At 36.6% G+C, this 13786-nt stretch overlaps 1 protein-coding gene across 4 annotated transcripts in view; it reads right to left on the bottom strand.

Annotated features, from left to right (window-relative positions):
* LOC110824262 (B3 domain-containing transcription repressor VAL2-like) overlaps positions 1 to 13786 on the bottom strand; it is a 53262-nt gene extending 39476 nt beyond the window's left edge. Inside the window, exons 1-4 of one of the 4 annotated variants that reach the window (XM_088218880.1) lie at positions 12058 to 12538; positions 6444 to 6896; positions 5680 to 5761; positions 5473 to 5571 (exon numbers count right to left, since the gene is read on the bottom strand). In XM_088218880.1, coding sequence (XP_088075006.1) covers positions 5473 to 5571; positions 5680 to 5761; positions 6444 to 6469 — 207 coding nt within the window. In that variant the 5' untranslated portion in view covers positions 6470 to 6896; positions 12058 to 12538. Of the gene's footprint in view, positions 1 to 5472; positions 5572 to 5679; positions 5762 to 6443; positions 6897 to 8434; positions 8451 to 12057; positions 12539 to 13515 lie in introns of those variants that run through there. The other 3 variants (XM_088218882.1, XM_088218881.1, XM_088218883.1) reach the window with 3 other exon arrangements.

Raw genomic sequence — 13786 nt, 5'->3', positions numbered from 1 at the left:
AATTGGTTGCATGTTACGCAAATCTAAAGACTTATAGAACAATGCAATCAAAAGGACCGATTACCAATAATATGCTTCTGGTTTTCATTGAGTCAAGAAGTATCCATGACTTCTTTACATTGGCTTTACAACTGCATATAACTTATGTAGTTAATACCAATTTGCTTTTATATTAAAATGATCCAAATTTGGAGGAAAATACTTATTGATTAAAAGAAAAGATTTGCTATTTGCACCAACTTCGCTCTTCACTAGATGCCTCTGTTCCTCGCTCCAACTACGTGGCTGCACATACACTTTCAGTGCTTGAGGATAAGCACCTCTTTTAGGGACGATGTATTGTTATGAGCCACATAGCTACAGAAGACAACTGACACATGGCTGCTATAAGAAAATTGTTATTATTTTCATTAGTTATCTAGTTTTTTGGTTATCTAGTTTTTTGGTTATCTAGTTTTATTAATGATGTAATTAATTATCAAGATAAGTAATTCTTGATATTTGCACCAACTTGTCTCTTCACTGGATCGCGCCATACCTCACTGCAACTATGTGGCTGCTTATACAGCTTGGGTGATTGAGGATAAGCACCTTTTTGAGGGAGTGTGAACTGTTATGAGCCACATATCTATACTGAAAAAAATTGACATGTGGCTGCTATAACAAAATTGTTATCATTTTAATTAGTTATCTAGTTCTTTTTTTCCTTGAAAGAAAGTTATCTATATTAATGATGTAATCGAGATAAGTATAAAGGTAGTTTCTAGGATAGAAGACGGAGTTACGGCTTGAGGATGGGGATCGGAATACAAAATATTTCCATGCCTTAGCTACACATAGAAGATGGTGCAATTATTTGGATGAGATTTGGGTGGAAGTTAATTGAAATTCTGGTAATGATAAAATGAGAAAGGCTGCCAAATGCTTCTTCTCCAAGTTGCACTCAAAACGAATTTAATTTGAGGTCTAAACTTGTGGGTCTACAGTTTAACAGAATTTTCAAAGCAAGCACTCAGTCATTAGAAGCTGTTTTTACAAAGGAGGAAGTTAGTGATTGCCTGAAAATCTGAGATGGCAATAAAGCACCGGGTTCGAATGGTTTCACAATGAAATTCTTGCAAGAATTTTGATATTTGATAAAAGATGATGTAATCGAGTTGTTTAGCGAATCTCACAATTCTGGAAATTTTGTTAAATCTCTAAACGCCACTTTCCTGTCTCTTATACCGAGAAAGAAAGGTGCTAAAGAGTTTAATGACTTGAGGCCAATAAGTCTAGTGGGTAGTATTTACAAACTCATTATTAAAGTTTTGGCCAAAAAACTCTCTAGGATTCTTGGAGAGGTAATTGGGGATTGTCAGCATGCATTTGTAGAAGGGCATCAAATTTTGGAGATTGTGATGGCTGCAAATGAGGTGGCAGATGACTTGATTTCAGGGAAAAAAAAATGGTTTATTCTGTAGACTCGATATGGAAAAGGCCTACTGGCATTTCGTCGATCACATACTGAACAGAATGGGTTTTGGCTCGAAATGAAATATTGTATGTCCACTACATTTGCAGGTTCTTGTTAATGGTAGACCTTATGAATTTTTTACTGCCTCCAGGGGACTTAGACAAGGTGACCCATTATCCTCTCTATTATTTATCTTTATCATGGAAGCTTTAAATGGTCTAATTTGTAAGACTAAGGAGTTACGGTTGTTGAAGAGTGTTTCGGTGGGCAAAAAAAATAATTCCATTGATGTCTCTCATTTGTTTTTAGCTGATGACAAACTGATTTTTTGTCAACCTGACATCATAAATTTATTAGATTTGAGATGTATACTACTCTGCTTTCAGGCTGTGTCGGGGTTAAAGAGAAATATAGCAAAATCTAAGCCGGCCAGGATCGATGATGATGGAGACAGCAGTATGTTTGCAGAGGTAACCATGTGCTATTCCTCAAATTCGTAGCCAATCATATTTCCACTAGAAGTAGTTGACAATTGAATCTAACTTTTCTCATTATTTTCATTTCATATCCGTAATAGTGTAAAAGAAAAGTCCGGCTCCAAGTTGTTCAAGAAAAGTAGCCTTGAGTTTCTCGACTTTTTACCTTAGGATTAGTCAGTTCTATTTCTTGACGAAGGAAGGGATATAACTCAGCGGTAAAGTGTCACCTTAACATGATGGAAGTCATCAATTCGAGCCTGATTATCCCTAAACCCAATGCATGTGAATTTTTTTTATTTTGACTTGCTCTCCCGCCGTGATCGAATAATAATGGATAAGAGTCTCATGGGATTAACGTGAAGGGGTAGAGATGGCTATATTTCTAGGTCAGGTGAATATGAAACGCATGGATATAAGTTATGCATTGGAATGAAAAATAATTTCGAATCCGTTTTTACGAACAAGAAAGCTATAAGTAATGCAACTATGAATCTCATAGAGAGTTTGATCCTGGCTCAGGATGAACGTTGGCGGCATGTTTAACACATGCAAATCGAACGGGAAGTGATGTTTCCAGTGGCGAACAGATGAATAACACAAAGCTGGAAATGGCTGCAAATGCCCCGTAGACTGAGGAGCAAAAGGAGGAATCCGTCCGAGGAGGGACTCGCGTCTGATTAGCTAGTTGGTGAGGTAATACCTTATCAAGACGATGATCAGTAACTGGTCTGAGAGGATGATCAGCCACATTGGGACTGAGACACGGCCCAGACTCCTACAGAAGGCCGCAGTGGGGAATTTTCGGCAATGGGCAAAAGCTTGACGGAGCAATGATGTGTGGAGGTAGAAGGCCCACCAGTCATGAACTTCTTTTCCCAAAGAAGAAGCAATGATGGTATCCGGGGAATAACCATCAGCTAACTCTGTGCCAGCAGCCGCGATAATACAGAGGATACAAACGTTATTCGGAATGATTGGATGTAAAGCATCTGTAGGTGGCTTTTTAATTCCGTCGTCACATCTCATAGCTCAATCCTGGACAAACAGTGGAAACTACCAAGCTGGAGTACAGTAGGGGTAAAGGAATTTCAAATGGAGCGGCGAAATACGTAAAGATCGGAAAGAACACCAACGGCGAAAGCATTCTGTTGGGCTAATACTGACACTGAGAGACGAAAGTTAGGAGGGCGAATGGGATTAGATACCCTAGTAGTCATAGCCGTAAACGATGGATACTAGGCATTGTGTGTATCAACCCGTGCAGTGCTATAGCTAATGCATTAAGTATCCTGCTTGGGGAGTACGTTCACAAGAATGAAACTTAAAAGAATTGACGGGGGCCCGCACAAGCGGTGGAGCATGTGGTTTAATTTGATGTAAAACGAAGAACCTTACCAGGGCTTGACATGCCGCGAATCCTCTTGAAAAAGAGGGGTGCCTTCGGGAACGCCAGCACAAGTAGTGCATGACTGTCGTCAGCTTGTGCTGTAAGGTGTTGTGTTAAATCCCGCAACGAGCGCAACACTCGTGTTTAGCTACCACTATTGAGTTTGGAACTCTGAGCAGACTGCCGGTGATAAGCCGAAGGAATGTGAGGATGACATCAAGTCATCATACCCCTTATGCCCTAGCCGAGGGATGTAAAGCTGTTAATTTCCCTTTGAAATATCCAAGGGTCCCTTTTGGTGCTAAATATAAAGAAAAATTCACTTGGGATCCGGTTGTTGAACTATTTGAGAAAAGACTTGTAGGATGGAAACGTAATCTCTTGTCAAAAGGTAGAAGGCTTACTCTAATTAAAAGTACATTGGTCAATCTTCCTATCTACTATCTCTCCACTCTTACAATTCCAATTAACATTGCAAAGAAGCTGAAAGCAATTCAATGTAGATTCCTATGAGGCAATGAGATAGATAATCAGAAGTACCATTTGGTGAAATTGGAGGAAATTAAAAAACCTATGGATAGAGGTGACACTGGGATTAAGGCCCATTGCTAGCATGAATATTGCCCTACAAGGGAAATGGTTATGGAAATTTTTGGTGGATGGTAACAGATTGTGGAGGAGCATAGTTGCAGCAAGATGGGGAGATTTGTCAACTGCAGATTTGCCTTCTGGCAGAGGCAGAATTCATATCAGCAGATTGTCATGGTAAAGGTCCTTGGAAGAAAATCCTGCTGCAGTGGCCAAAAATTCAGACAATGCATAAAATGGCAACTTGGTAATGGATGTAAAATTAGTTTTTGGCTTGAGGTATGGATTAAAACGGACCCTCTTACGATGCGATTCCCAAGGATATTTGAGATTCCCAGTCAAAACAAATGCTTGTTAAAGAAGCCTATCGAAGGTACAATAACAGTATTGAGTGGTCAGTTAATGTTTCAAGAAACCTAAATGATTGGGAAGTGAGTGAGTATGCTGAATTATTAGCACTTTTTGAGACTCATGAAATAAAAGCTTGTGAGGACAAGGTGGTATGGAAGCTGGAAAAGAGCCGCAATTTTTCTGTGGGGTAGTATAGTATTACAGGCAGCTAGCTGGTGAAAATGAGAAGGTTTTACATAATTTCCCTGCTAAACATATTTGGAAAACAACAGTGACTTCGAGAATTGTTTTTTTCGCTTGGAAAGCTTGTAGAGAAAGTATACTCACTATTGATAAGCTTAGGAAAAATGGCTAGATCATTGTTAATTGTTGTTATCTCTGTTTGAGTGCGGAAGAGTCTTGTAATCACTTACTTCTTTGGTGTCCCATGACATACGAACTTCGGAACACGATCTATGGACTATTGGGAATTAATTGGGTGATCTCAGGGACTGTTTGTGGGGAATTATGGACTTGGGAAGGGATAGGTGTCAAAAGGAAAGTTGCTAATTTGATACCTTTGACCATTTTTTGGGTTATTTGGAAAGAGAGAAATGTTAGAGCCTTTGAAGGCAAAACCTTAGACTTGTATAAATTAAGAGAAAGATGGATTCATTATTTTGAAACTAATATGTTAAGTCATGATATTATTAATGATGAGGATTTTGATAATAGCATTGGAACTCTAACTACACTGTAAATTTATACATGGGCGGTACCCGTTTTTTGGTACCTTATTAATATATACTTTACACTTCTTATTTCAAAACAAAAAATAGTTTCTAGGTTGTGGGAGATAAATGTGAAGCCAATTTCTAGAATGTAGGGGAAATTACTTCCAACTAGGAAAGCTGTTGTTCTTATAACAGAATAGTTAATCTGAAAAAAATATACTAGAAAAAATTTGTCAAAAAGGTTCTTAAGTGCTTTAAACTCTAAAAGATCGTCGAGTTTCTCTTTTAACAAACTCCTACTACTAATCTATCCCATAACTAGATCCTCTGTGACTACAAAGGATAGATGTCGCAAAGATACACACGCGTATATGGAAACATAATAGGCACTTTAAGCAGCTATTCCATGTAAAAGGATATAAAACAACCATGTGATTCAACTAACATAATACAAGTAACAGACAACTAAGAGAAAAGTCCCAGATAATTCACTCTTACCTTCTCAGGTTCAGGTGGTGCACAACTCATGCAAGCTACACCACCAAAATCCAGTACATTACACATATATGCCGACATAATACATCCACAGTGAATCGGCTGGGGAGGAAAATGAAACATCAGTGTATAAACTATAAATAGGAGCTAGAAGCTACTACTACAGTTGTGAAATTTTTGTTCTGTGCAATAAGAGAAAAGTTCATTTACCGTCTTGCAAAAAGCACATTCTCTCCAGCCACTGGCATCTTTGTGAAAAGTTTTGCAGAAATTTCCCGTATCATAAGCACAACTGGACACCCAAAAAAGTCATGTAAATTAATCATAAAACCTCCAAAGAAGAATGAAGGTTTAATCTTTCTTAAAATGCAATATACTATGAAGGCAACACAATATGCATAAGTTAAAAAAAAAAGGAGTACTTTTAGCTCTTAATCCCAGCAACTCCTCCAAAAAGAAAACCTAAAATATTTTAACTTATTCATATATGTTTTTGATGTTAGGATCACTCCAGAAATAAAATAAGCTTTTATTGAATTAAACTAAGACTATTTCAACCACAATTCATGAGATGCCTTGAAGATTTCTTATAAGAAAACCTATCAACAATCTGCAGGAAGTACACAGTAGACCATTAACACCCCCCAACTCAAGGGAAAAATAGAAGAAAGTAACCTAAAACTACAGAGTTAATACTTGAATCCCTATGTCAAGCAAGAAGCACCAGAATCACAAGTCTTTAATAACAAAAATTGTCAGGCATTATCAACAGCCCCAAGCCTCTTGCACTGACGATGAAAACATCAGAGAAAGCAAAAAGACATAAATAGTGGTTATAATCTACATTTAAACTTTTTTCGGACATATTGGCTTGCCAACTTATTTTCTAGTGGGGCAATAATGGAACCAATAAGAAAGAGAAAAAACATTATTACACCACATAACATTAAAAACCACCAAATAACTATCATTACCGGGGAAGGTATGAAGACAGACCCATCAAAAATTGAAGTCATTCCCTCCTGGCTGAGGCCAACCACAGTTAAAGAACTAAGGGTTTTCTGGGATTTACTCGCTATTACTATGGAACTACCAGCCAATCCTGACAGAGTTGCTCAAGAAAGATGCCTTCTAATGGAATGAGCAAGGCAAGGAAGCCTTCCAAAACCTCAAGACAGCGATGACCAGTGCCCCTCTTCTCGCCCTACCACATTTCATAGAGACCTTTGTGGTGGAGGCAGATGCTTGCAAGACAATAATATGAGCAATCCTGTTGCAAAAGCGAGTGAAACCAATAGCCTTTTCGAGCAAGTCATTGAGCCCCAAAAACCATGTATTATCCATGTATGAGAAGAATTGCTTGCAATCCTCATGGCAGTCACAAAGTGGGGGCATTATCTTCAAGGGAGTGAGTTCATCATCAAGACCTACCAACAAAGTATCAAACATCTCTTAGAGCAATGAGTCCAAACCTTTATGCAGGTCAACAGCATTGTGAAATTGATGGGGTTCAAGTACAAGATTGTGTACAAAAAGGGAACAAAAGACAAAGCCGCAGATGCCCTATCCAGAAGAAATGCAAGTGAAGGAGGGAAACTGTGCATGGTTGTCTCGGCAGTTGTCCCTGTTTGGATGCAGGAAATTCAACAATCCTACCAAGGGGACAAATGGTTCAGACCCTCCTATGCGACCTGATAATGGCTCTTTCTTTCTAAGGTCCTTTCAAATGCCAGCAAGGAGCACTGAGGTATAAGGGTCACCTACTCATAGGGGAGAAAAAACGACTGAGAGAGCAGCTACTTAGACACCATTATGCTCTCCCTTAAGAATGCATTCGGAAGTAAAGGCACCTACAACAAGTTAAAGCAAGGATCCTACTGGCCTAAAATGAAGCAACAGGTAAAAGAACGAATAAGAAAGTTTGGAGTATTTTAAAGGTACAAAAAGGAGAATATAGCTTACCCATGATTGCTTCAACCTCTCAATATTCCCAATAAGGCTTGGACTCAAATAATAATAATTTTAAACAGCACTTATCCAAGTCAGAAAGCAAGAATACCATTCTAATTGTGGTATATCGGTTTACCAAGTACGGTCACTTCCTAGCTTTTTCACACCTTTTCACCACTCAAAACATCACTCTGATTTTTCTAGATCATGTCTATAAGCTCCACAAAGTACCAAGGTCCACTGTCACCGACAGAGAAAAGGTCTTTATGTGTCAATTTTGGCAAGAATTGATGAAGATGACGGGAACTAGACTCTAGTACAGCTAAGCCCACCACCCACAAACTGATGAGTAGACAGAGAGGATCAACCAATGTATTGAAGGCTATCTATGGTGCATGGCTTCTAATAAGCCTAAGGCATGGTCAAAATGAGTAGGGCTTGTTGAGTGATAGTATAATAAATCCTACCAGCAAGCTTAAAAATGCCACCTTTCATGGCCTCATACAGATACCCTCCTCCACTAGTCATCGAGAGCAAAAGCAGAGACGCCAGGATGGCTAAGCTTGAGGAATGGCTGGAAGACAGGCAAGTAATGAATCGAATGCTTAGGGAACAACTCATGGACTCGTAGAAATGCATGAAGTTTATTGTGGATAACAAGAGGATCGAGAGATAATTTAAGAAAGGGGAGTGCAAGCTATTAAATTCGCAACCCTATTGTCAGTCCAGTATCTCAGTTCAAAAGTGTTTCAAGCTGGCACTTAAATTCTATGCGCCTTTTCAGGTGATACCGAAAATCAATACAGTAGACTACAAGCTGAAGCTGCCTCAAAAAGCCAGGATCCACTATGTATGCTATGTGTCCCAGTTAAAGAAATATGAAGAAGACAGCAATCCTGAAGGTAGCTTCCTGCCAATCATGGAGTTAAGGTCGAGCCTGAATAAATTCTGCAGAAACAGGTCATTATCCACAAGGGAAGAGAAGTCAAGCAAGTGCTAGTAAAATGGCTCATACCTGGGAAGACTAGAACTTCCTCAAGGGGCAATTCCCTCTCATCCACCTTGAGGAGTGGGAATTTCAAGAATAAAGAGAAAAAGGTAGGGTAACTTAGGAATATTGCTGTAAGAATTATGCTGGGAATATCCAAGCCAGCTCATAGGACAGCTGGCAGTGTAATGCTCTCACTTATGGTGGTCTGTCCTTGTGCCAACAATTGGCACTATAGATATGTACGTAGGAATTCAGGAAGAATCAATGAAAAATCTAGTCATTCCTCATATTCTCTCATTCTTCCCCTTTTGTCTCTTCTCCCAACCTCCCTTCTCTCCCCTTTAGCTTTCGTTCGGCCCATGGCTAAATCCTAATGATCCAAGAGCCTGACAGGTTAGTGGTGGACAGAAAATCTACCACAAATTATTACATATTCTTTGGGGATAACCTGATTATCTAGAGAAGTAAGAAGCAAATATAATTGCAAGATCAAATACAGAATCAGAGTTTCAAACAATGGTCCAAGGGTATCTGAATTACTATCGTCAACAAAAAAAAGTTTAGAAGATCTAAGAATCAAGTGGGAGAGCCGTATGTGTCTATACTGTGACAGCAAATCAGTAATATGCATTGAATACAATCCAGTACAATATGCCTAGACCAAACATATCAAAGTCAACATATATTATCATTAAAGAGAAACTCGAAAAAGCCCCAATATACACTCTATACGTGTCTACCAGTTCACAACTAGCAGATGTGTTAGTCAAAAGCTTAAACAGTTCAGCATTCCAGACTATCACTAGTAAGTTAGGGATAGACAATATCTATTCCCAATTTGAAGAGTGTTAAAAAGAATGTATTATATATACATTAGGTTAAAAGCCATTAAAGTAAAATACACCTCATATAATTAATTGATTATTTTTTTCTACTCTATAAAATCTATATAATACGGCTGTAATATTCAATAAAACACATACTCAACCATTCTTAATTGTCCAGCCTTTTTTCTTTTTGCAATCCAAGAAGTGATACAGAATTCATAAATAGGACAACTTAAACACATCTGACCACCAATAAATTTCAATTTTATCAAGTAATACAGATGACAGTAGTCCACACCTCTCATTAATTATTGATATCTATCTACGTGGTATCCTTTCACTATGCTAGAAGAATAAAGATTGTTCTTCTTGTTAGAATATTCATTTACAGGAATATCGACAAACAAGAGAAGGAAAACTAAGAATAGAATTGAACTAAACATGACATTAACTACCGCTAGAACATTTTAGCTACAAAAGAAGCCACAAAGTGAATGTCCAAAAACCGCTAAAAGCTCTAGAGATTTCAGCTGAAAAAAGAAGCTCTTAAGACCAGCTATCTTTTGGAGCTTTTGGCAGGTAGCATTAAATAATGTTTTAACTAAAAGAATAACTATTTTTCCTTTTTAGTCATCTAACTAGACTTTCAGCTTAAAGCTCGTTATAGAACAATCATTTAACAGTTCCTTAAGTCTAAAAGGTAAGAGAATAAGTAAGGTGACCTAAATACAATTCAAGATTAAATCACTATAAGCTTAAATTCATTAGTACTAAAAGCTATATGAGCTTAAATCACTAAAAGAAAAAGTCAACCTAAATGACCTCTAAATATTAAATCAGCTCCTGAAATCATAGAGATAAATGGAAATGAAGATCTCCGAATCCAATGAGCAAACCCATGCATTCCAGAGGAGGAAAAATGATTAGCCAGACTGTCCAAACCCCCTCACTATGTATTCTTTACTACTCTGCTAAATTCTGTTTATTATCTTTAACGAATTATTGAAGGGAGTGTAAACTGTAGAGGAAGAGATTCTATACATGAAAGTTTAGGAGAATCATTCATTTAGTACTCAAATCTGGAACCAACATTAATTACTGATAAAGCATTATTAGGAGTGGAATGAAAACAATACTGTTTTGATATTGGAACAGAAAAAAATAAGATCATCTTGCCACAAAGTATAAACAGCAAAACCACATTTTACCAGAATATGGTTTTCAAAAAAAAGATTTTGCCAACTTTTTCATGAAGGCAAGAATTTTTAGGGACACAAAGAAGTTAGTGATGCAAGACTGAAATTGAGGCCCAGATTGAGACAGTAGACAGACTGTCACTAGAAGTAGAAATCGTTTTAACATGCAGACACAACAAAGATCACCACACTGCAAACTATAAATGGCAGAATACTGTGTTTCATTTACAAGTGCAGTGAAAATGTTGTTTTAACATGGCAAGAGACAATAGATCATCTCACAAAAAAAAAAAAGAACTATAAATGGAAAACGATAAATGGAAAACAATAAATGGACAACAAGATCACGTTTTCTACTGATAAAAATACAAATAGTCCATATCAGCCTAGCAGATCTAAACTAGATGCATTAACACCTAGATAAGCCATACTAAAGCATTCAATCACATGTATGCCTTACTAAAATTTAAAGCTAATAAGCTAAAAAGTCTTAAGTGGTAACTTTTTTATATAGAAAAATATAATAGCATTAGGGTGGAAAAAATGTACAACGGCTGAGGAATTGTTGTCCTCCCAAAAAGAAGAAAAAAACTAAAAGAATAAGGAAAAAGAAAGACCTGGGAAACAAACAACTCAATAAAGAATAGCCGGTCAATCTTGACAGAAAAGATAAAAAAAATATCCTTATAGAAGACAAGAGTCTTAGCCCAAAGAAATAATATTATTTTGATAGTTAAAATAATACAGTTTGCTAGAGTTAGAATGAAAATGATCCCATTTTGTTATTTTAAGAAGCAACAAGATCATCTCAATGCAAACTATATATAGAAAAATATTTAAGGGTAATGTTTGGGGATGAAACTATAACATTGTCAATAGTACGATTTAAAATTTTGAGACCATTCACATAGTTGTCATATTGCCAATAGAATCAGAGATATGCTTACTGACATTTTTTCTTTTCTGCCCCTCAATGTGGCTTCCAAAGGAAACTGGTATTTCAAAGTATTTAGTTTCTTTGAGTGCTAAACAATCCTTCGCATATCTTATGTTATCTAATGTTCTCTATATTAAGAGTATTCATTTTTTTATATTTTAAAATTTTTTTGCTAAAAGAAATGATGAGTTCATATTTTCAGGAAAAAAAAAAAACTAAGACATTATAAAGAAGGCACCAATATGTATACCCATCGAGGAAGACCCCAACTATACGTTGGCAGACAGAAGAAAGAGCATCACATCAATGAGTCTTTCTCTTTCTGTTACTTACAATGGTCTATGAAAGTCATTAGTTCGTGAAATTAATTAATTACGCTCCTTAATGATTCTTTTTCTTCTTGTTACTTACAATGGCTTCATGAAACTCATTAGTCCATGTTGTTCCTAGTTTAAGCTTATGTTTGGACGAAAATCAGTTCATTTATAGAGAAAATTGGAACAAATTGACATCCTATAATTCTAAGCATATTGAAAAGATAGACTCCAAATTCTACCCTTCTTCTTCCGTAAACTAGTCTTTCCTCCAGAGAAAATTAGTAATTCCGTCTCCTCTTTCTCTCTAAATTATGAAATCGTAAATCAAAGCCAAATTTAAGAACCTAATCCATATAAGTGAAAGGCATACCCTGAAGCTAAGTCGACGAGTTCATCTTCAAACCGTCAAGAGCTGAAACACGAACGACTAGGATTGCAAAAGCGAGATGTCATAGGTTTTAAAAGGGGAAGTAGCTCTACTAAGCGTTAAAACCTCGGCAAGATATGCAGCTATTCAACGCCGCAGAACTCAGCGGTGAAATGACACGCTCATCGTGGCTGGATGATGCCGCAATTGCGCAACCCAGCCAAAGGTGATATTTCAAATTTCGAAAAAAGAAAAAAAAAAAAAAAAACATCTGCAAACTTTGCACCAGAAGAAAGCTGAATTTCATTCTTCTTTTCGTGTAAGTAAAGCATAAGGCTGAGTTAACTCAACTCGAATCCGGAATATTACGGTGTAGATGGAAGAAGAAGGACGTGCGAGAGAAGACAGGCTTTGAATTAGGAGGGAAAGAGAGCAGTGAAGCTCCGAATCTGCAAAAGCAGAAGGAAGTGGGACGGGGACCACATAAAGCATTGTCAAATTTTTATTTTATTTATATTCCTATTATGAATATATATATATATATAAAATAATGTTATATAATTGTATTTTTTATCTTATTAATTAATTGATTTTATAAGTATATTAATATATTTATAATACATTAGTACTACTTTAGGATAATTATGTTAATTTAATTCACATTAATAAATTAGTAATATATTAGTTTTATCATTCTATATTATTATTATTTTCATAAGTATTTTATAATTTTGTTATGTACTAATTCTATTAAAATTTTAATAATATTATTAGTACTAGGTTTAGGATAATTATATTATTTTTACATAATACTATCACTATCTAGAAACTATTTTATTATAATACTATTAATATTTCAAAAATCATAAATATTATTTTAAATTATTAATAAATTATGTTAAAATAATATTATTATCAGTCTACAGAACTAATCATCTTCAACTTTCCAACTGATGCAGTACTGAAAGTGAAAATCTCAAGTTCAAGTCCTGTTAATCAGACGACCAAAAATTAAGACATGCAAGTCTCAGACAATGGGGACGTATACAAAAACAGATCTACCAATATCGAAACGTTTCACACATTAAAAAACCAGACATGTCTACTGTATCTCACTAGCAGAATTTTAGCACCTCTTCTCACGTAAAGAGATCAGGAATATGTATATATCTACGTATCTCTGTGTGTGTGTGTGTATCATGAGTTCATGACGAAAAACAAACACTGAAACACTATGATATCAAATCCATTGATGACAAAGCCTTCAACCAAACAGTATTGATCATGAAGAATCTGATATACGCACGCAGATATATATATATATGTGTGTGTGTGTGTGTGTGTGTATGACGAAAAACGTATGGATCTTTAAATTAAAAAAAAAAAAAACACGAAGAGCGATCAGATTAAAAGAAATGATTGATCGACGTTAAAAAATGAGAGATCGAAAGGAAGGCTTACGCGCATTCAGCGCACAGCATACAGAAGCTCCCATCCCGGATTTCCCAACCCAGGTACAAGCGAGGAGCGAGAGACTTGCAGTAGTCGCAGAACTTTGTCTCCGAGGACGACATGGCGGATGAAAGCTTGGTTTCGGAGGATGAAACATCTGAACGATCGGCCATTGGAAAAAACCTTTGGTGATTGACCCGAAGAGGAAGAAGAAGAAGACTGGCGAGAGAACAGAGAGAACGAGAAGCCGATCGAAAGGGAGAGAGCGCAGGAAGAAAAC

This window comes from Carica papaya, chromosome 4 (genome assembly GCF_054855325.1).
Source record: "Carica papaya isolate Zhongbai chromosome 4, ASM5485532v1, whole genome shotgun sequence".
NCBI classification, from domain to species: Eukaryota; Viridiplantae; Streptophyta; class Magnoliopsida; order Brassicales; family Caricaceae; genus Carica; species Carica papaya.
Note: the sequence above shows the minus strand (reverse complement) of the source record. Positions and strands in the feature narration are given on the sequence as shown.